This window comes from Haliotis rufescens, unplaced genomic scaffold (assembly GCF_023055435.1).
Source record: "Haliotis rufescens isolate VD_foot unplaced genomic scaffold, xgHalRufe1.0.p SCAF_2, whole genome shotgun sequence".
In the NCBI taxonomy this organism is placed as follows: Eukaryota; Metazoa; Mollusca; class Gastropoda; order Lepetellida; family Haliotidae; genus Haliotis; species Haliotis rufescens.
Window position 1 is genome coordinate 57,288,369 of NW_025963890.1, and position 21,195 is coordinate 57,309,563.

Sequence of the window (21,195 nt, forward strand, 5' to 3'; positions counted from 1 at the left end):
GCAGCGCTTCCTGGGAGAAGTCCCATTCGCTGTCTGGGCTGCGTGTGGAGGGGGCAAGGGCCCTGAACTGATGATGAGCGTAGCCAGCCTGACTGTGCCAGGATCACCCAAACCCTCTTTGCTGCATTTTTTTTTATCTTAATCTGTACATAATAATCATTTTAAAAATATAATTACAAATAATGCCGAACATGATGGATTCTACATTAAAATATACTTATATTTAATATATAAAATAGGTTTAGGATGTTTGACGTTTCAGTGATCAATATTGATACTGATATAATATGACCAGTCTGCTATGTATTGTGTTACATGAGCAAAGGTGGGTAAACAGTGCACAAACACTCTTAAGTATTCTTGTATCGATCAATAAACCTTACAAACTGACTGGATCTTGAATTAAGGCCAGAGTGAAATGAGGCATTTTTTTTATCGAGACATTGATTGTGAATTTTGTTGGTTTAAACCGTTTCTAGTATTATTCATGTCACATCTAAAGCGGATGATACACCTAAGAGATGCACATGCTGGCAATCAAACCCGACTCTCTTGAGGGAACATTCTACCCACGATGCTACTCACAGCCCATGTATAACTGAATTTCCAAGCGTTTCATCGAGGCATTAATGTTATTACATAATCGTTTTCAACTTTTGCGGCTCGCTGACTTGGTTAATTCGTGTCATCGTATCCCAGATCATGCGTAGATCGATGCTCATGTTGTCAATCACTGGATTGTCTGGCTCAGACTCGATTATTTACAGACCACCTCATATAGCTGGAATATTGCTGAGTGCGGAGTTAAACAACAAACAAAAGATATATACTAAATGAAAAACAACGTTTTCTTGCAAAGTATATAAGGAGCTGCAATTTGATACTAACTCATTGATTAAGAATTACATCTACTGTTTGTCATAAAGTGAAACGTGCTAAGACTTGCGTTCGAGTGCACTGTCCGAAATAGGTAGGAGTGAGCAACGTGACTGAAATGAGACCAGATTGATATTTGATACATCGACTATTTTGCAAAATCCTAGATTGTACATACCTGATGAAAGGATGATTGTCATGTTATCTGAGCGTCTCTATGCTTAAAAAAAGACGTAAAAGTAATCATTTACATCCATTCTGTACATTTATTTCTGTATATGCATTTACTTACAAATAACTCTGTGATTGTTTTTTTATAAACTTTTCCAGTTCAAATGACATTCAGCTTTTTAACTGTTCCGTTTCTTTGTGACTGTATTAAGAGGAGCTCCATTTACTCTCGATATCGGTTAAACCGATTTAACGTCATAATCCTGACATAATTCGAATCATAAATATGATTATATATCGGTACTGTGCTTGTGTCGAACTGACTTAAAATCCCGATAGAATCCTAATCACAGTATGGTTATATATCGGCACTCCGCTTGTGTCGAGCTTAATTATATTCCCGACAGAATCCTAAAACACAAGTATGGTTATATACTGGCACTACGCTTGTGTCGAACTGAATTATATTCCCGACAGAATCCTAAAACACAAGTATTATTGTAATATATTGGGAATACGTTTGTGTCGAACTGACTTAAGATCCCCACAGAACCCTAATCACAACTATGGTTACATATTGGTACACCGCTTGTCACAAGACTGGATGTTCTCTGATAATGACATGTTATGTTAAGAGTGCTTCAAATTTTAAAATTCACGTAAAATGACGCACAGAAATGTTTATTTAAAAAAAGATTGATGCATTGTCCCTTATCTATATGACGGTCTAAAATATGTCTAATATATGTGAAGATACTTATTAGGATTATTCATTTCAACACTAACGAATTCAAACAACGTGAGACGTTTGGCTTTAATTCTCAACCTACAAAATGACAATGATTTCTTTTCGTTTTTAATGGCAGGCCTACACAAAATTTAGCAAGATTAGGGAAATTAGATTAAGTATTAAATTGAGAATACACGTTGTATCTAAATTACAAATTGGGAATAGATTACTCGCCAAAAAAAAGCCATGAAGACAACATTATCTTGCATCATCCAGTTTTTGGTTGTGAAACGTTATATATTAAGAGTTTTGTTCAAAGACATTTATCCCAAATCAACTCTAAAAACATACATTCAATATTTAAAAATCCGATTTACATTAGTCTGGACGTATATAGATATAAATTTATTCTTAAAGACGCGCGGATGTTAGATTAACGTTAACTACACTCCTGGGCAAAAGAAAGTATACACTCATGTTTGATGGTGTCTTAACGTGAAACAAACAAGATATGATGTATTTGCTGCGGGTATGATAGTTATGTTTTTTACTTTAAGTTTGCAGTGTTTCGGCGACTGTTTCCAGCCTTGTAGCATTTTGATAAAGTTTGTAACTTTTTGGTAAGTTTTGTACCTTTTCAAATCCAATTTTCAAGTGTATACTTTTTTTGCCCGGCAGTTTATATATGGAAAACAACTCACTTTTTGCTTTTATTTTCAATTACAAGGAAATTCGGGCAAGATCTCGGTGGAGTGAGTACACAATTTCCAGACTGAACACTGCGGAAACAGCTGTCACGCTGATTGATAAGACACCGTGACAAAACATGTGTATAAATGTATATAATGCGGGCCGTGAGTGATGACGGTCATCTGTGTACTGACCATTACGTAATGACAAGCATTATCTTATCACAGAGTCATGATGCTATGTTACTGAGACAATTTACAACGTGACCGCCATCTTGGGTAATGAATGCCTGACGGTGGATGACGTCGGTCAACAGGGGGATATAAACGCTCTTGTTCTGGACACTCGACACAAAGACCTTTGCTTGAATTCTGGTTCAGTAGCAGCACACGGTAAGGAAACTTTTACGTAGACTCAGATGATATGTTCGTGTATCAAAGAGACTGTAATTTATTTGAATCATTAATTGTGCATGATTCACTGAAACTGTTATTTATCCTTTAAAACCATGTGATGTGTTGGATGCAAATATAGCTTTTCATGGTCCTCGTCACTACTACCTCATCGATATGTTTGTTAGTCACACATGAAACAGTGGAACATTGATTTTGATCGTTAGTGCGATTGTTGGATATACATTTTAACTTTTATTTCCCTTAAAACCATTTGATGTATTGGTTGGTAGAAACAGATCTTTTATGGAAATGAAAGTTGACCACTATCTTGACCACGATCGTTAGTCATAGTTGATGTTCAATTTCATATGCTTCATAGAGAAATCAGAACTTTATATATTTGATTTATATAGCGTAGGGAGTTGCAAGAGGTAGAATGTGTTGGTCATTCGTATTAATTTATTTATATTTTCGATCCTAACATGACAACAACCATACTTTTGTTTCAAAAGGTATAATGCAATACTCAACCTTATTATTCTATTTGTACTTTTAAAACCTAAGATTACAATTATTTTAAAATACTTTACACATGTATATACATGTTTTTTTTCCTGGTTTCCTTTACGTGAAGAAAAGATTATCGACTGATTCTTATATTATACAAAGAGTGAATGAGATATATGGGCAAAGCGTTTCAATTATTTGAAATTGTGAATGGTACTTTCTCATTGAATCAGTCTTTTTTTGTATTATCAATAGTCCCTGTTTAGAAGATACATTTTAACTCACTCACTTCAACTTCAATAATCCATTTTTTCTTTTGAAATTCACTGATTTCAATTAAGTTACTGTATTATAATTATAGGTCCAACCTGGTCAAATCATGACGACAGCAGTTTGTGTAATTATTGCCTTTTTGGCAGTGACCATACACGGTACGTATATACAAATATACCCAAAAACGTTTTGGACTTAATTTTAAACTGTGCAATATTGTCAAAAAGATATTTTTCTAAAAAGCTAGCAGCGACTATTCATGTTATATATCATTGATGTTTTCTCATATCGAATATTGACAGCACAGGGCATGCCTTCATCAGCTCAGAACAGTGTCGGGTACGATATGAAAGCCTCCAACGTCCCCCTCGGTAGCACCGTCAACGGCATACCACTCGCACCTACACAGCATCCGAGCCCGATGCCAGGCGCTCTCTTGTCCCATGCCAGTAATGTCTTCAATAACAACCACCCGACGGCTGCCACCAACAATCAACACGCCAACAACGCTGCCCAGTCCCCCATGAACTATCTCCCGTTCATGATGGGGGGTGACAACGGGCGCAGGATGGCCATGTACAGCATGATGATGAACCCAAGGCAGTCCAACAATATGATGCTCCCTTTCGCCATGATGAACGGCGTCGACAACATGTGGCCCATGATGGCTCTCATGAACAATCGCAACCAGAGAGGTGGACAAGGCTTCGACCCCATGACGATGATGTTGCTTGGAGGCGAGATGATGTAACCACGACCCTACGACTGTAATAATTTATCCATTTCATGTCACCTATTTATTGAAGAATGGACGTCCCAACTATTTCCGACCTCTGATTCATATATTGTATTTCAATTTAAAAAATGTTGCTGTATGAACATTCTCACTAAAATAAAGAGATTGCATCAATATGAAATTAATTGTTTTATGTGAATGGACTTTAGACAGATCTATTCAAAGATAGCATTTTATTTTCGACTACGGTACTGTTTCTACATATTAAGCAAGAAAGATGCATTCATATTATTAAAGGCCCCTTCACTCAAGACGCCATTGCCAGAGAATATTTATGAAGATATTCTCGATTATCAGCCAAACAGATTCCATTAGGCGTAAACAGACAGGTAGACAGACAGACAGACAGACAGCTTATTCAGTAATTTAGGCATCAAGGCCCATAGTACAATGCAGATTGGATATTAACATTTGTCACGTGAGGTACATGATAAGATTATTATTATAAAGACACGTTTTAAAATACAGAAACAAAATAGATCATATCAGGATTTTAGCAGATTTTTAATTAACTGACGGTCTTTAAAAATACATTGCACGTAAAAGGCAAAATAGTGATGAAATGTATATGAATTGATCACTGAAAATCAGTGATGACACCAGGTGTATGTGAAGAGGGTATAAGCGTACCATTTTTTTCGTAGACCAAGAGGTATAAAAGAAGGGAAAAGCTCATGGTACCTTTCCCAGCTGCGGTAAAGTAGCGGTCAGTTTTTAAAATTCAATAAAAAAAACCCTTTATATCCATATGGCATACATAACATTCGCGGATGTTCGAAGTGGTGCACAGCACTGCTATCCAAATTAATTATTTGCTTTGTTGTTAATAGAGCTATAGTAGGGCTGAGTTGGAAAAAGAGTGAGTGATGTGTGTTTTACGCCGTTTTTAGCAATATTCCAGCAATATCACAACAGGGGACTCCAGGATATTTCACAGGTTGCACGCATGTGGGGAATCGAACCCATGTCTTCGGCGTGACAAACGCTTTAACCACTACCCCACATTCCCTGATATAGTAGGAGAACATCCTGACACTATGGTAGTTATTTAGCTCCGATATGATGTATTTGGCAAAAGGCAGAAAATGTTTTATTAAACTTTTATCACAAGACTAGGGCCTCTTCTACAAGCGATATTATACCTTAAAATCGACTTTCGACAGTCGTAGCGTTGAGGTAGCTTACTGGAACGTGACTCTGGACCTCGTCTGCATAAACAGTATTAGTTCTTGTGCTGCCTGACCTTATGTGTGACGAGATAAAGGACCGACCATTTTTAGTGGGTATGAGTAACCAGAACACCTTACCCTACACATCGTTTAAGATCATGTATCAGCACTATTTTCTTATGTTGGAACTCAAGTAGCTTCAAATTACAGGTAGCTCGAATTATGCTTGATTGTCCCAAAGCTTTGTAACTGTTGATCTTGTGCAAAATGTTAGGCTTATATAGCCAATATAAACAGCCGTATGTTGTGTTGCTAAACCAACACGAACACAAGGATTATTTCTAGTACAGTGTCATGTGACGGGTACCTCCGTCTATCCTTGTGACGGGCACCTGTCTGGGTACCTCTATGACAGGTATCTCACTGTAAATCTATGACTTGTGTCTCTGTGTTTCTTTGTTACTTTTTTTCTACCTTCTATATCTAGATAGGACAGCCTACATTTCTACCTCCTATTTCTATTTAGGTCAGCTTATATTTCTACTTTCTATATCTAGTAAGGACACTTACATTTCTACCTCCAATATCTAGTTAGGCCCCCCTACATGTCTATCTTCTACCTCTAGTTAGGTCCGCCTACATTTCTACCTTCTATATCTAGTTAGGTCCACCTACATTTCTATCTTCTATATCTAGTTAGGTCCACCTACATTTCTACCTCCTATATCTAGTTAGGTCCGCCTACATCTCTACCTCCCATATCTAGTTAGGTCCACCTACATTTCTACCTCCTATATAGAGTTAGGTCCACCTACATTTCTACCCCCTATATCTAGTTAGGTCCACCTACATTTCTATCTTCTATACCTAGTTAGGTCCACCTACCTTTCTTCCCCCTATATCTAGTTAGGTCCACCTACATTTCTACCCCCTATATCTAGTTAGGTCCACCTACATTTCTATCTTCTATACCTAGTTAGTTCCACCTACCTTTCTACCCCCTATATCTAGTTAGGTCCACATACATTTCTACCTTCTATATCTAGTTAGGTCCACATACATTTCTACCTCGTATATCTAGTTAGGTCCGCCTACATTTCTATCTCCTATATCTAGTTAGGTCCGCCGACATTTCTACCCCCTATATCTAGTTAGGTCCGCCTACATTTCTATCTTCTATATCTAGTTAGGTCCGCCTACATTTCTATCTCCTATATCTAGTTAGGTCTGCCTACATTTCTATCTCCTATATCTAGTTACGTCCCCTGCATTCCTATCTTCTATATCTAGTTATGTCCCCTGCATTTCTACCTCCTATATCTAGTTAGGTCTGCCCACATTTCTATCTTCTATATCTAGTAAGGTCCGCCTACATTTCTACTTTCTATATCTAGTAAGGACACTTACATTTCTACCTTCTATATCTAGTTAGGTCCGCCTACATTTCTACCCCCCCCCCCCCATATCTAGTTAGGTCCGCCTACATTTCTATCTTCTATATCTACTTAGGTCCACCTACATTTCTACCTCCTATATATAGTTAGGTCCACCTACATTTCCACGTCCTATATCTAGTTAGGTCCGCCTTCATTTCCACCTTCTATATCTAGTTAGGTCCACCTACATTTCTACCTCCTATATATAGTTAGGTCCACCTACATTTCTACCTCCTATATCCAGTTAGGTCCATCTACATTTCTACCTCCTATATCTAGTTAGGTCCAAACAGCAAACTTGGAAGTCACTAAACACATGGTCGTTAGTGTCAAGATGACGCAGCCCTGTCATATCAACTAAATGAGATGTTAAAAAGACCTTGCTCAACTACGTGAAATTGGTTTCGTTGTTCATTTGTCATTAACTTGTCTTTTCAAGTGTCCGAAGTACTGTTGATATATACAATACAAGTATTTGACTTGAGTGAGTTAAATTGATATATATTATCAATTGCTTCAGAGTTTACATGTAATTCTTAGAAGATCATTGGCGCCGACTGTACTTTATTCTGAAATAAATTACACTTTTTGAGTTACATCATAATTTGTTAACGTCACGACGCTGTTCAAATTACAGTGCACTAACGTATCCTTGGCAACAACATTCTTTCAGTCAAGCAAAACGAAGCATCCACATAAATTTTCGGTGAAAAAGTTTCTTCTTTAAACTTATCGAAAATTTGAATATTATTACCTGGGAAGAAACATGGCAAGATGATGTCAACTATCTCTCATGCCGCAGGCTTATCCTAACCATATTCAAACCACTGTGTACATACCACATAAGTCACAAAATTTCCGAAGGGGCGTTGGTGTTCTATGAATTATGTCCGTCTCTGGACACAAGCATGAACAATCCATGAAACGTTTCATAACGCAATATACTGCAGTCAATCAAAACGGCCGTGTTGCTCTTACCCTGCCATGTTAATCCCACGGCGACGCCACATCACGCCCCAGGCCGTCGATTAACGTCGGTTACGGTATCATGCAGCGCAAACAACTCCGAAAGAACGCTATTTCATAGATTGCACTTGCTGCAGTCTGCTAACAGTAGTAGCGGAAACAAAGTTGCAACTTGTACGACAGAAAACACCCGAACTCACAATAACCAGCGACACCGAACTTCGGCTGTGTTTACATGCGTTAGCTCGGTCCAAGAATGAACTTTTGGAATTTTAGTCACGTTATTAAATTGAAGAAACAACAGCAAAGGAGTATGGATAACAACACACGAAGCGGATAATGAAATGTGACCTATTTAAAAAATAAACTACCCCTTAATACGTGGACGAGCCCGCCAGTTAGCCTGTTCGAGGATTCTCAATTTACCTCACAGGGTATTACAGATTTCATTCCTCCCAGCTCCAAGAAAGCACAGTTAGTCTTAATATTCGGCATCTTAGAAAAGTAATAAAGTATGCCCTACCCCTTGTGTAGTGTAATGAAGCATTGTGCTCTGCTCTCTTACGCTGTACATGGAGGTAGAGCAAACTTTATTTCTCAAATATAAGCGACAAATCACTTTCCATAAACCTTAGAAAAATCTGCTAAAAGCAATGTCCATTGTACATTTCTGACTATAACATATGCATGATTTTTATACATCAGTATCAATATGGTGCTTCACATATGTTGGTCACAATGGTACCAGTTTAATGGATTATTTTGTTGCTTCCTTAAACTTTTTCCAAAATATTACCGATATGGCTGTACACAGTAGAACGGAATCTGATCATTTACCATTTTTATGCAAGCTTCTTCACGCTTTTACATTTAGTGAGAATACGAAAGATCATAATTGTGATACAAGGAAAAAGTTAATATTCCAAGATTTATTTGGGCAAGCAATAAAGCTCAAACGTTTATTGACACTATTTTATTTATTTCTACGCCTCAAGCAACAGAGATTATCGAAAGTTTGTTTTTTTAAGTTTTGTTTATAAGGAACTTATATAAGTAAAAAACTTGACTTAAATCTTATCATGTACATCACGTGACAAATGTTAATATCCAATCTGCATTGCACTATGGGCCTTGATGCCTAAATTACCGAATAAACTGTCTGTCTGTCTGCTAATTCCGCAGCAGTAAAGGCATGTAAAGCTTTAGGAATTTCTTCGAAAAGCGCCCAAATTAGCATGTTCAAAGTCTAAATCACAACTCGAATCGTTTGATCATGAGTGTCAGTTAATAAAATATGACGTACAGGCTTTTACACAAGTTGCGTGCCCATAAAAGTTGTTTTGGAAAAAAATTTGCAAATTATTTTGGCGAAATATAAAGCCATTACTCAGTAAAAAATGAAAATGACTACACTATCTCCCTGAACAGTCGGTATTCATATTTTGAGAAGTTATCAAATGTTCAGTGTGTAGTGAATTTGATAAAAAACAAAAGTAGCGGAATTTTTAAGAGACCATGATTTAGACACTTGTGTTGAGTGCAACAATGAATTATTGTCAGGGGAAATTACAGTAATTGAAGTAGTTGTAAATTCTTTGAATGGTTTGTCTCCCTTACTTGAGAGTATTAATTCTATTATGGATAAGGGTATATTCCCGGATGATTGAAATGTTAAAGTAATGATACTTTCATTTAAAAAGGAAATAGGAATAGGAGTGATCTAAACAATTACAGGGGAAAATCTTTACTTCATATGACGGGAAAATATTTTAAATCAATAATTGAGTCGAGACTGCGATATTGGTCAGAATTAAATAAATTGATAGTCGAGCCCCAAGTTGGGTTTAGAATGGAATTTTCAACGATATATAATATCTTTGTCTTGCATTCACTTGCTCTGAAATATCTACGTAAGCCTAAACATCATTTTTATGCAGCATATATTGACTTCCGTAAAGCCTTTGATAAAGTTGATAGGAATAAGTTGTTATATATGTTATTACTGAAGGGTATTCATGGCAAAATGTATAATGTCTTAGAAAGCATGTACATAAATGCGTGTGCTTGTGTTTGTTTAGGAAACAGATATTTTTTCAACGCCATGCGGTGTTAGACAAGGCTGTGTGCTTAGTCCTGTACTTTTCATATATTGTTTTCATTAACCAGTTGGCTACTGATGTGGTGGAAAGTGAAACGAATGGTGTCTTTGTAAATGACATGATTGAGGCCATCAAGATATAGTTGTTTGAAGTCAGATTCCGCTGTTGACATATATAATTAAGCCATTAGCATTAGAATGTTCCGGAAGTGGAATATAGAGGTAAATTAAAAAAAAAAAAACATATGTAAAAAAGGCGGTTATGTTAACCGTGTAGAAAAATAGTTTTATGGCAATGAATGAATGAACATAGTATCTTATTGTGAATGTCTAGTATTAGTATGATTAGTATGGTCAAAGCTTGTTTGACATAAGCTGTACAGGCGAAGAAAGCATGTTTTCAAATATATAATCTTATCAGGAATTGTTTCTACTTTTGATGCAAACTCCTTCCGCATGCTATCGCAGTTAGATCTGGGGATACACTTGTAAGGAAAGTGTTGAAAAAATATACTGATTTTTTCAAAAGATTCGTTTTACTTTGTAAACGCACATCAACCAATGTTGTTCTTCGGGAAGTGGGGGTATATTCATTGTGTGTTAGGTATTTCTGTCGATGTATAAGGTATTGGTGTAGGTTGGTGCGTGTCCTCGAACTTGCTATGACATGCTAAAAGTACATGTATATGTGGATAATAGAGAAGTAAACTGGGCGTCACATGTTAAAATGTTGTTATTCCAAACATAATTCTCATACGTCTGGGTATCCTAGGTATTTGGGGATGAATGTTATTATGAGTAGCAGATGCATTGATATTCAAATTCAAACTTGGAACCAAAAGATTTATACTTCTGTATTTCTTTAACATTATTGATCGCATTAAACATTACTCGAACCTGAATTATAAATAACATCAAATTTTGATAAATATCTTATGATAATACAAGCTAAATTTTGATGTCTATAACATGGTTTGAAAATTTTAAACGTAACGCTACCGAAAAACAGTGTATGATTCAAGACGCCTAATTTGTGATAAAGGTAACTTGATGGAGATCGAAGAAGAATATCATTTTTTGCTAGTGTGTCCCTACTACAGGTCAAGCAGAAATGTGTAGCTACAGATATACTATCATAGTTATCCATCAAGAGAGAAGCTTATAGATTTGATGTCAACTAGAAATAGAAAAGTTTTGAAAGGTTTAGCCATTTTCATTAAAATATTTAATGATATAAATGGAAATTTATGTACTTTCATTATATAGATACAGTATCGTAGATTTTCACCAGAGCAGAATCATACGGATTTGTAGCTTGATGTTCACTTATGATATACTCCAAGCGATACTCATCAGTGTCAACAAGAGTTTTTAAAAGTCGATTGCAAAATTGATTGATTAATGTTAAGTGACTTCAAGGAATTTCTTGATTGATGTACAATGCTTGATGTAAATTTCTATATCACACACCATTGGCAATTTGTACACTGGGCCACTGGGACTCCAACACTGAAATAAATAGACTGTCTGTCTGTCTGTCTGCCTGTCTGTCTGTCTGCGTGTCGGTCAGTGTGATACCTGATGTTAGCGAAATGGTGAGGTTATCTTGCCTCGCCGGTGGCACCCGTAACAAACACATGCAAATACAAACAGTCTTGACTACGCATGCCAAGTCGTCACATGAACAAACACGGAATCATACCAAGACAAAATTAAATCCTTTCTTTTGTGAAAAAAACAAAACAATTTCATAAACAAATACTAACGTTGGCGCTATGTAGGATAGTTGAGACGAATATATGCACCATTTCTAATGCAACAGTTTACTCACTTAATTGTCTATTTCGACGATAACTTAACAGTGTTGATTCAAGTATTCATAACAAATTACAAGAACTGGCAGCCCGGACGTGGAACGACTTAATGTTACTCCACAGGAAGTTATTATTTAGAACTGCTGTGTAGATTTAGACTGATGCATGCAACATATCATTAGGGTATACGACTGGACATATGTGATACAATGTAGCTATAGACATGGTCACTTTACGGGCATAAAACAAGAATTATGTGATAACCAAGTCATGAAGACATGGTCACTTGACAACTTACAACATGTACATCATGTAGACGGGTAATGTATTGCTGACAGGAAACCACGACCCACTGCAACACCAGCGGATATAAAAGGCCAAGTGCTGGACATTCAGCACATCATCCCTGGCTTGAGTTCTTGTTCAGAAGCAGCACAAGGTAAGGAAACATCAACTATTTGTATCTTATATAGCTTCAGAATAAAGTAATACTAACCAAATATAATCTTTAAGTGTTTGAGTTGCTATCGCAATAATAATAGTAACAAATTCATACAGTGAGTTAATTTGTTTTACACCAATGTGAACAGTATTTTAGTTTTCGCGTCCTCTTATTGTAGGAGGAAAGCCCTTCACGTTACCCGTCTTTTGTAACGGTAATGGCAGTGAAGTAACCAAACTATTACTGATCTGGTTACAATTTCCTATTTATATCATTTTTTCTCCCACAGAAAAGACGAATTATGAAAGCAGTAGTTTGTGTCCTTTGTGCCTTCGTGGCAGTCACAATCCATGGTAAGTAATGAATATTTATTAGATTATAATATACTCCTTATATTTATATTTATAAATAGATGACACTTATATCAAATTGTTTGCATGTCTAAAGATATTCCAAGCATATTTCATAGAATTCAATGTTTCCTTTTGAAGAATAACTGGAAATATGTTCTTTTTCAGCTCAGAACAGTGTCGCCCCCGGAATGACGGCATCTGGCGTCCCCCTCGGTAACTCGGTCAACGGTGTTCCTTTCGCATCTGCACAGCATCCGAGCCCGATGCCAGGCGCTCTCTTGTCCCATGCCAGTAATGTCTTCAATAACAACCACCCGACGGCTGCCACCAACAATCACCACGCCAACAACGCTGCCCAGTCCCCCATGAACTATCTCCCGTTCATGATGGGGGGTGACAACGGGCGCAGGATGGCCATGTACAGCATGATGATGAACCCAAGGCAGTCCAACAATATGATGCTCCCTTTCGCCATGATGAACGGCGTCGACAACATGTGGCCCATGATGGCTCTCATGAACAATCGCAACCAGAGAGGTGGACAAGGCTTCGACCCCATGACGATGATGTTGCTTGGAGGCGAGATGATGTAAACACGACCCTACGACTGTAATAATTTATCCATTTCATGTCACCTATTTATTGAAGAATGGACGTCCCAACTATTTCCGACCCCTGATTCATATATTGTATTTCAATTTCAAAAATGTTGCTGTATGAACATTCTCACTAAAATAAAGAGATTGCATCAATATGAAATTAATTGTTTTATGTGAATGGACTTTGAGACAGATCTATTCAAAGATAGCATTTTATCTTCGAGTACGGCACTGTTTCTACATATTAAGCAATAAAGATGCATTCATATTATTAAAGGCCCCTTCACTCAAAACGCCATCGCCAGAGAATATTTATGAAGATATTCTCGATTATCAGCCAAACAGATTCCATTAGGCGTAAACAGGCAGGTAGACAGACAGACAGACAGACAGCTTATTCAGTAATTTAGGCATCAAGGCCCATAGTACAATGCAGATTGGATATTAACATTTGTCACGTGAGGTACATGATAAGATTATTATTATAAAGACACGTTTTAAAATACAGAAACAAAATAGATCATATCAGGATTTTAGCAGATTTTTAATTAACTGACGGTCTTTAAAAATACATTAGACGTAAAAGGGAAAATAGTAATGAAATGTATATGAATTGATCACTGAAAATCAGTGATGACACCAGGTGTATGTGAAGAGGGTATAAGCGTACCATTTTTTTCGTAGACCAAGAGGTATAAAAGAAGGGAAAAGCTCATGGTACCTTTCCCAGCTGCGGTAAAGTAGCGGTCAGTTTTTAAAAAATCAATAAAAAACAACCTTTATATCCATATGGCATACATAACATTCGCGGATGTTCAAAGTGGTGCACAGCACTGCTATCCAAATTAATTATTTGCTTTGTTGTTAATAGAGCTATAGTAGGGCTGAGTTAGAAAGTGAGTGAGTGATGTGTGTTTTACGCCGTTTTTAGCAATATTCCAGCAATATCATAACAGGGGACTCCAGGATATTTCACAGGTTGCACGCATGTGGGGAATCGAACCAATGTCTTCGGCGTGACAAACGCTTTAACCACTACCCCACATTCCCTGATATAGTAGGAGAACATCCTGACACTATGGTAGTTATTTAGCTCCGGTATGATGTATTTGGCAAAAGGCAGAAAATGTTTTATTAAACTTTTATCACAAGACTAGGGCCTCTTCTACCAAGCGATATTATACCTTAAAATCGACTTTCGACAGTCTTAGCGTTGAAGTAACTTACTGGAACGTGACTCTGGAGCTCGTCTGCAAAAACAATATTAGCTCTTGTGCAGCCTGACCTTATGTGTGACGAGATAAAGGACCGACCTTTTTTAGTGGGTATGAGTAACCAGAACACCTTACCCTACACATCGTTTAAGATCATGTATCAGCACTATTTTCTTATGTTTGCGCTCCAGTAGCTTCAAATTTCAGGTAGCTCGAAACATGCTTGATTGTCCCAATGCTTTGTAACTGTTGATCTTGTGCAAAATTTTAGGCTTATATAGCCAATATAAACAGCCGTATGTTGTGTTGGTAAACCAACACGAACACAAGGATTATTTCTAGTACAGTGTCATGTGACAGGTACCTCCGTCTATCCTTGTGACGGGCACCTGTCTGGGTACCTCTATGACGGGTATATCACTGTAAATCTATGACTTGTGTCTCTGTGTTTCTTTGTTACTTTTTTCTACCTTCTATATCTAGATAGGACAGCCTACATATCTACCTCCTATTTCTATTTAGGTCAGCTTATATTTCTACTTTCTATATCTAGCAAGGACACTTACATTTCTACCTCCAAAATCTAGTTAGGCCCCCCTACATGTCTATCTTCTACCTCTAGTTAGGTCCGCCTACATTTCTACCTTCTATATCTAGTTAGGTCCACCTACATTTCTATCTTCTATATCTAGTTAGGTCCACCTACATTTCTACCTCCTATATCTAGTTAGGTCCGCCTACATTTCTACCTCCCATATCTAGTTAGGTCGACCTACATTTCTACCTCCTATATAGAGTTAGGTCCACCTACATTTCTACCCCCTATATCTAGTTAGGTCCACCTACATTTCTATCTTCTATACCTAGTTAGGCCCACCTACCTTTCTACCCCCTATATCTAGTTACGTCCCCTGCATTTCTACCTCCTATATCTAGTTAGGTCTGTCTACATTTCTATCTTCTATATCTAGTAAGGTCCGCCTACATTTCTACTTTCTATATCTAGGAAGGAGACTTACATTTCTACCTCCAATATCTAGTTAGGCCCCCCTACATGTCTATCTTCTACCTCTAGTTAGGTCCGCCTACATTTCTACCTTCTATATCTAGTTAGGTCCGCCTACATTTCTACCTCCCATATCTAGTTAGGTCTACCTTCATTTCTACCTCCTATATCTAGTTAGGTCCGCCGACATTTCTACCCCCTATATCTAGTTAGGTCAACCTACATTTCTACTTCCTATATATAGTTAGGTCTACCTTCATTTCTACCTCCTATATCTAGTTAGGTCCGCCTACATTTCTATCTTCTATATCTACTTAGGTCAACCTACATTTCTACTTCCTATATATAGTTAGGTCCACCTTCATTTCTACCGCCTATATGTAGTTAGGTCCACCTACATTTCTATCTTCTATATCTACTTAGGTCAACCTACATTTCTACTTCCTATATATAGTTAGGTCCACCTTCATTTCTACCGCCTATATGTAGTTAGGTCCACCTACATTTCTACCTCCTATATCTAGTTAGGTCAACCTACATTTCTACCCCCTATATATAGTTAGGTCCACCTTCATTTCTACCGCCTATATGTAGTTAGGTCCACCTACATTTCTACCTCCTATATCTAGTTAGGTCCAAACAGCAAACTTGGCGGTCACTAAACACATGGTCGTTAGTGCCAAGATGACGCAGCCCTGTCATATCAACTAAATGCGATGTCAAAAAGACCTTGCTCAACTACGTGAAATTGGTTTCGTTGTTCATTTGTCATTAACTTGTCTTTTCAAGTGTCCGAAGTACTGTTGATATATACAATACAAGTATTTGACTTGAGTGGGTTAAATTGATATATATTATCAATTGCTTCAGAGTTTACATGTTATTCTTAGAAGATCATTGGCGCCGACTGTACTTTATTCTGAAATAAATTACACTTTTTGAGTTACATCATAATTTGTTAACGTCACGACGCTGTTCAAATTACAGTGCACTAACGTATCCTTGGCAACAACATTCTTTCAGTCAAGCAAAACGAAGCATCCACATAAATTTTCGGTGAAATAGTTTCTTCTTTAAACTTGTCGAAAATTTGAATATTATTACCTGGGAAGAAACATGGCAAGATGATGTCAACTATCTCTCATGCCGCAGGCTTATCCTAACCATTTTTAAACCACTGTGTACATACCACATAAGTCACAAAATTTCCGAAGGGGCGTTGGTGTTCTATGAATTATGTCCGTCTCTGGACACAAGCATGAACAATCCATGAAACGTTTCATAACGACATGTACAACTGCTGCTCAGCGAACGGCATTTAGCATTATACTGCAGTCAATCAAAACGGCCGTGTTGCTCTTACCCTGCCATGTTAATCCCACGGCGATGCCACATCACGCCCCAGGCCGTCGATTAACGTCGGTTACGGTATCATGCAGCGCAAACAACTCCGAAAGAACGTTATTTCATAGATTGCACTTGCTGCAGTCTGCTAACAGTAGTAGTAGAAACAAAGTTGCAACTTGTACGACAGAAAACACCCGAACTCACAATAACTAGCGACACCGAACTTCGGCTATGTTTCCATGCGTTAGAATGAACTTGTGGAATGTTTTAGTCACGTTATTGAATTGAAATAAATTTATATAAACCAACTTACTTTTATATCCTACATATCTTTGCATGGGAGTATGGATAACAACACACGAAGCTGATAATAAAATGTGACCTATTTAAAAAATAAACTACCCATCAATACGTGGACGAGCCCGCCAGTTAGCCTGTTCGAGGATTCTCAATTTACCTCACAGGGTATTACAGATTTCATTCCACCCAGCTCCAAAAAAGCACAGTTAGTCTTAATATTCGGCATCTTAGAAAAGTAATAAAGTATGCCCTACCTCCTTGTTCTCTGCTTTCTTACGCTGTACATGAAGGTAGAGCAAACTTTATTTCTCAAATATCATCGACAAATCACTTTCCACAAACCTTAGAAAAATCTGCTAAAAACTATGTCCATTGTACATTTCTGACTCTATCATATGCATGATTTTTATACATCAGTTTCAATATGGTGCTTTACATATGTTGGTCACAATGGTACCAGTATAATTGACTATTTTAATTTGTTGCTTCCTTTAACGTTTTCCAAAATATTACCGATATGACTGTACACAGTAGAACGGAATCTGATCATTTACCAATGTTATGCAAGCTTCTTCACGCTTTTACATTTAGTGAGAATAAGATAGAACATACTTGTGATACAAGGAAAAAAGTTAATATCCCAAGATTTATTTGGGCAAGCAATTAAGCTCAAACTTTTATTGACAACTTTTCTACGCCTCAAGCAACAGGGATTATCGAAAGTTTGTTTTTTTAAGTTGTGTTTATAAGGAACTTATATAATTAAAAAACCTTTGACTTAAATCAAATCATGTACATCACGTGACAAATGTTAATATCCAATCTGCATTGTACTATGGGCCTTGATGCCTAAATTACTGAATAAACTGTCTGTTTGTCTGTTAATTCCGCAGCAGTAAAGGCATGTAAAGCTTTAGGAATTTACAGGTGCACATCTTCGAAAAGCGCCCAAACTACCATGTTCAAAGTCTAAATCACAACTCGAATTGTTTGATCATGATTGTCAAGTAAAAAAAGATGACGTACAGGCGTGCCCATAAAAGTTGTTTTTGAAAAAAATTGCAAATTATTTTAGCGAAATATTAAAGCCATCACTCAGTAAAAATGAAAATGACTTTTCTATGTCCCTTAACAGCTGGTATTCATATTTTGAGAAGTTATCAAATACTCAGTGTTTAGTATGTAGTGAATTTGATAAAAACAAAAGTAGCGGAATTTTTAAGAGACCATGATTTAGACACTTGTGTTGAGTGCAACAATGAATTATTGTCAGGGGAAATTACATTAATTGAAGTAGTTGTAAATTCTTTAAATGGTTTGTCTCCCTTACATGAGAATATAATGCTATTATGGATAAGGGTATATTCCCGGATGATTGAAATGTTGAAGTAATGATACTTTCATTTAAAAAGGAAATAGGAGTGATCTAAACAATTACAGGGGAAAATCTTTACTTCATATGACGGGAAAATATTTTAAATCAATAATTGAGTCGAGACTGCGATATTGGTCAGAATTAAATAAATTGATAGTCGAGCCCCAAGTTGGGTTTAGAATGGAATTTTCAACGATATATAATATCTTTGTCTTGCATTCACTTGCTCTGAAATATCTACGTAAGCCTAAACATCATTTTTATGCAGCATATATTGACTTCCGTAAAGCCTTTGATAAAGTTGATAGGAATAAGTTGTTATATATGTTATTACTGAAGGGTATTCATGGCAAAATGTATAATGTCTTAGAAAGCATGTACATAAATGCGTGTGCTTGTGTTTGTTTAGGAAACAGATATTTTTTCAACGCCATGCGGTGTTAGACAAGGCTGTGTGCTTAGTCCTGTACTTTTCATATATTGTTTTCATTAACCAGTTGGCTACTGATGTGGTGGAAAGTGAAACGAATGGTGTCTTTGTAAATGACATGATTGAGGCCATCAAGATATAGTTGTTTGAAGTCAGATTCCGCTGTTGACATATATAATTAAGCCATTAGCATTAGAATGTTCCAGAAGTGGAATATAGAGGTAAATTAAAAAAAAAAAACATATGTAAAAAAGGCGGTTATGTTAACCGTGTAGAAAAATAGTTTTATGGCAATGAATGAATGAACATAGTATCTTATTGTGAATGTCTAGTATTAGTATGATTAGTATGGTCAAAGCTTGTTTGACATAAGCTGTACAGGCGAAGAAAGCATGTTTTCAAATATATAATCTTATCAGGAATTGTTTCTACTTTTGATGCAAACTCCTTCCGCATGCTATCGCAGTTAGATCTGGGGATACACTTGTAAGGAAAGTGTTGAAAAAATATACTGATTTTTTCAAAAGATTCGTTTTACTTTGTAAACGCACATCAACCAATGTTGTTCTTCGGGAAGTGGGGGTATATTCATTGTGTGTTAGGTATTTCTGTCGATGTATAAAGTATTGGTGAGGTTGGTGCGTGTCCTCGAACTTGCTATGACATGCTAAAAGTACATGTATATGTGGATAATAGAGAAGTAAACTGGGCGTCACATGTTAAAATGTTGTTATTCCAAACATAATTCTCATACGTCTGGGTATCCTAGGTATTTGGGGATGAATGTTATTATGAGTAGCAGATGCATTGATATTCAAATTCAAACTTGGAACCAAAAGATTTATACTTCTGTATTTCTTTAACATTATTGATCGCATTAAACATTACTCGAACCTGAATTATAAATAACATCAAATTTTGATAAATATCTTATGATAATACAAGCTAAATTTTGATGTCTGTAACATGGTTTGAAAGTTTTAAACGTAACGCTACCGAAAAACAGTGTATGATTCAAGACGCCTAATTTGTGATAAAGGTAACTTGATGGAGATCGAAGAAGAATATCATTTTTTGCTAGTGTGTCCCTACTACAGGTCAAGCAGAAATGTGTAGCTACAGATATACTATCATAGTTATCCATCAAGAGAGAAGCTTATAGATTTGATGTCAACTAGAAATAGAAAAGTTTTGAAAGGTTTAGCCATTTTCATTAAAATATTTAATGATATAAATGGAAATTTATGTACTTTCATTATATAGATACAGTATCGTAGATTTTCACCAGAGCAGAATCATACGGATTTGTAGCTTGATGTTCACTTATGATATACTCCAAGCGATACTCATCAGTGTCAACAAGAGTTTTTAAAAGTCGATTGCAAAATTGATTGATTAATGTTAAGTGACTTCAAGGAATTTCTTGATTGATGTACAATGCTTGATGTAAATTTCTATATCACACACCATTGGCAATTTGTACACTGGGCCACTGGGACTCCAACACTGAAATAAATAGACTGTCTGTCTGTCTGTCTGCCTGTCTGTCTGTCTGCGTGTCGGTCAGTGTGATACCTGATGTTAGCGAAATGGTGAGGTTATCTTGCCTCGCCGGTGGCACCCGTAACAAACACATGCAAATACAAACAGTCTTGACTACGCATGCCAAGTCGTCACATGAACAAACACGGAATCATACCAAGACAAAATTAAATCCTTTCTTTTGTGAAAAAAACAAAACAATTTCATAAACAAATACTAACGTTGGCGCTATGTAGGATAGTTGAGACGAATATATGCACCATTTCTAATGCAACAGTTTACTCACTTAATTGTCTATTTCGACGATAACTTAACAGTGTTGATTCAAGTATTCATAACAAATTACAAGAACTGGCAGCCCGGACGTGGAACGACTTAATGTTACTCCACAGGAAGTTATTATTTAGAACTGCTGTGTAGATTTAGACTGATGCATGCAACATATCATTAGGGTATACGACTGGACATATGTGATACAATGTAGCTATAGACATGGTCACTTTACGGGCATAAAACAAGAATTATGTGATAACCAAGTCATGAAGACATGGTCACTTGACAACTTACAACATGTACATCATGTAGACGGGTAATGTATTGCTGACAGGAAACCACGACCCACTGCAACACCAGCGGATATAAAAGGCCAAGTGCTGGACATTCAGC

General features: G+C 36.8%; 2 protein-coding genes across 2 annotated transcripts; both read left to right on the forward strand.

The window, feature by feature from the left end:
- Positions 1-2,788: 2,788 nt before the first annotated feature.
- LOC124143634 lies at positions 2,789-4,508 on the forward strand. Its single transcript, XM_046512663.2, has 3 exons — positions 2,789-2,859; positions 3,731-3,800; positions 3,945-4,508. Exons 2-3 carry the CDS (start codon positions 3,749-3,751, stop codon positions 4,391-4,393), a joined length of 501 nt encoding a protein of 166 aa, XP_046368619.2. The 5' UTR covers positions 2,789-2,859; positions 3,731-3,748; the 3' UTR covers positions 4,394-4,508.
- An 8,144-nt stretch (positions 4,509-12,652) lies between these two features.
- On the forward strand, positions 12,653-13,468 carry LOC124143645. The gene is made up of 2 exons (XM_046512674.2): positions 12,653-12,716; positions 12,882-13,468. Exons 1-2 carry the CDS (start codon positions 12,665-12,667, stop codon positions 13,307-13,309), a joined length of 480 nt encoding a protein of 159 aa, XP_046368630.2. The 5' UTR covers positions 12,653-12,664; the 3' UTR covers positions 13,310-13,468.
- Positions 13,469-21,195: the final 7,727 nt, after the last annotated feature.

Excerpts from the sequence above, each read along its gene's own strand:
- LOC124143634 (XM_046512663.2), top strand. The coding sequence starts at position 3,749 with ATGACGACAGCAGTTTGTGTAATTATTGCCTTTTTGGCAGTGACCATA. Across the intron at positions 3,801-3,944 it reads TTTGGCAGTGACCATACACG|CACAGGGCATGCCTTCATCA; the intron begins GTACGTATATAC and ends GAATATTGACAG.
- LOC124143645 (XM_046512674.2), top strand. The coding sequence starts at position 12,665 with ATGAAAGCAGTAGTTTGTGTCCTTTGTGCCTTCGTGGCAGTCACAATC. Across the intron at positions 12,717-12,881 it reads CGTGGCAGTCACAATCCATG|CTCAGAACAGTGTCGCCCCC; the intron begins GTAAGTAATGAA and ends GTTCTTTTTCAG.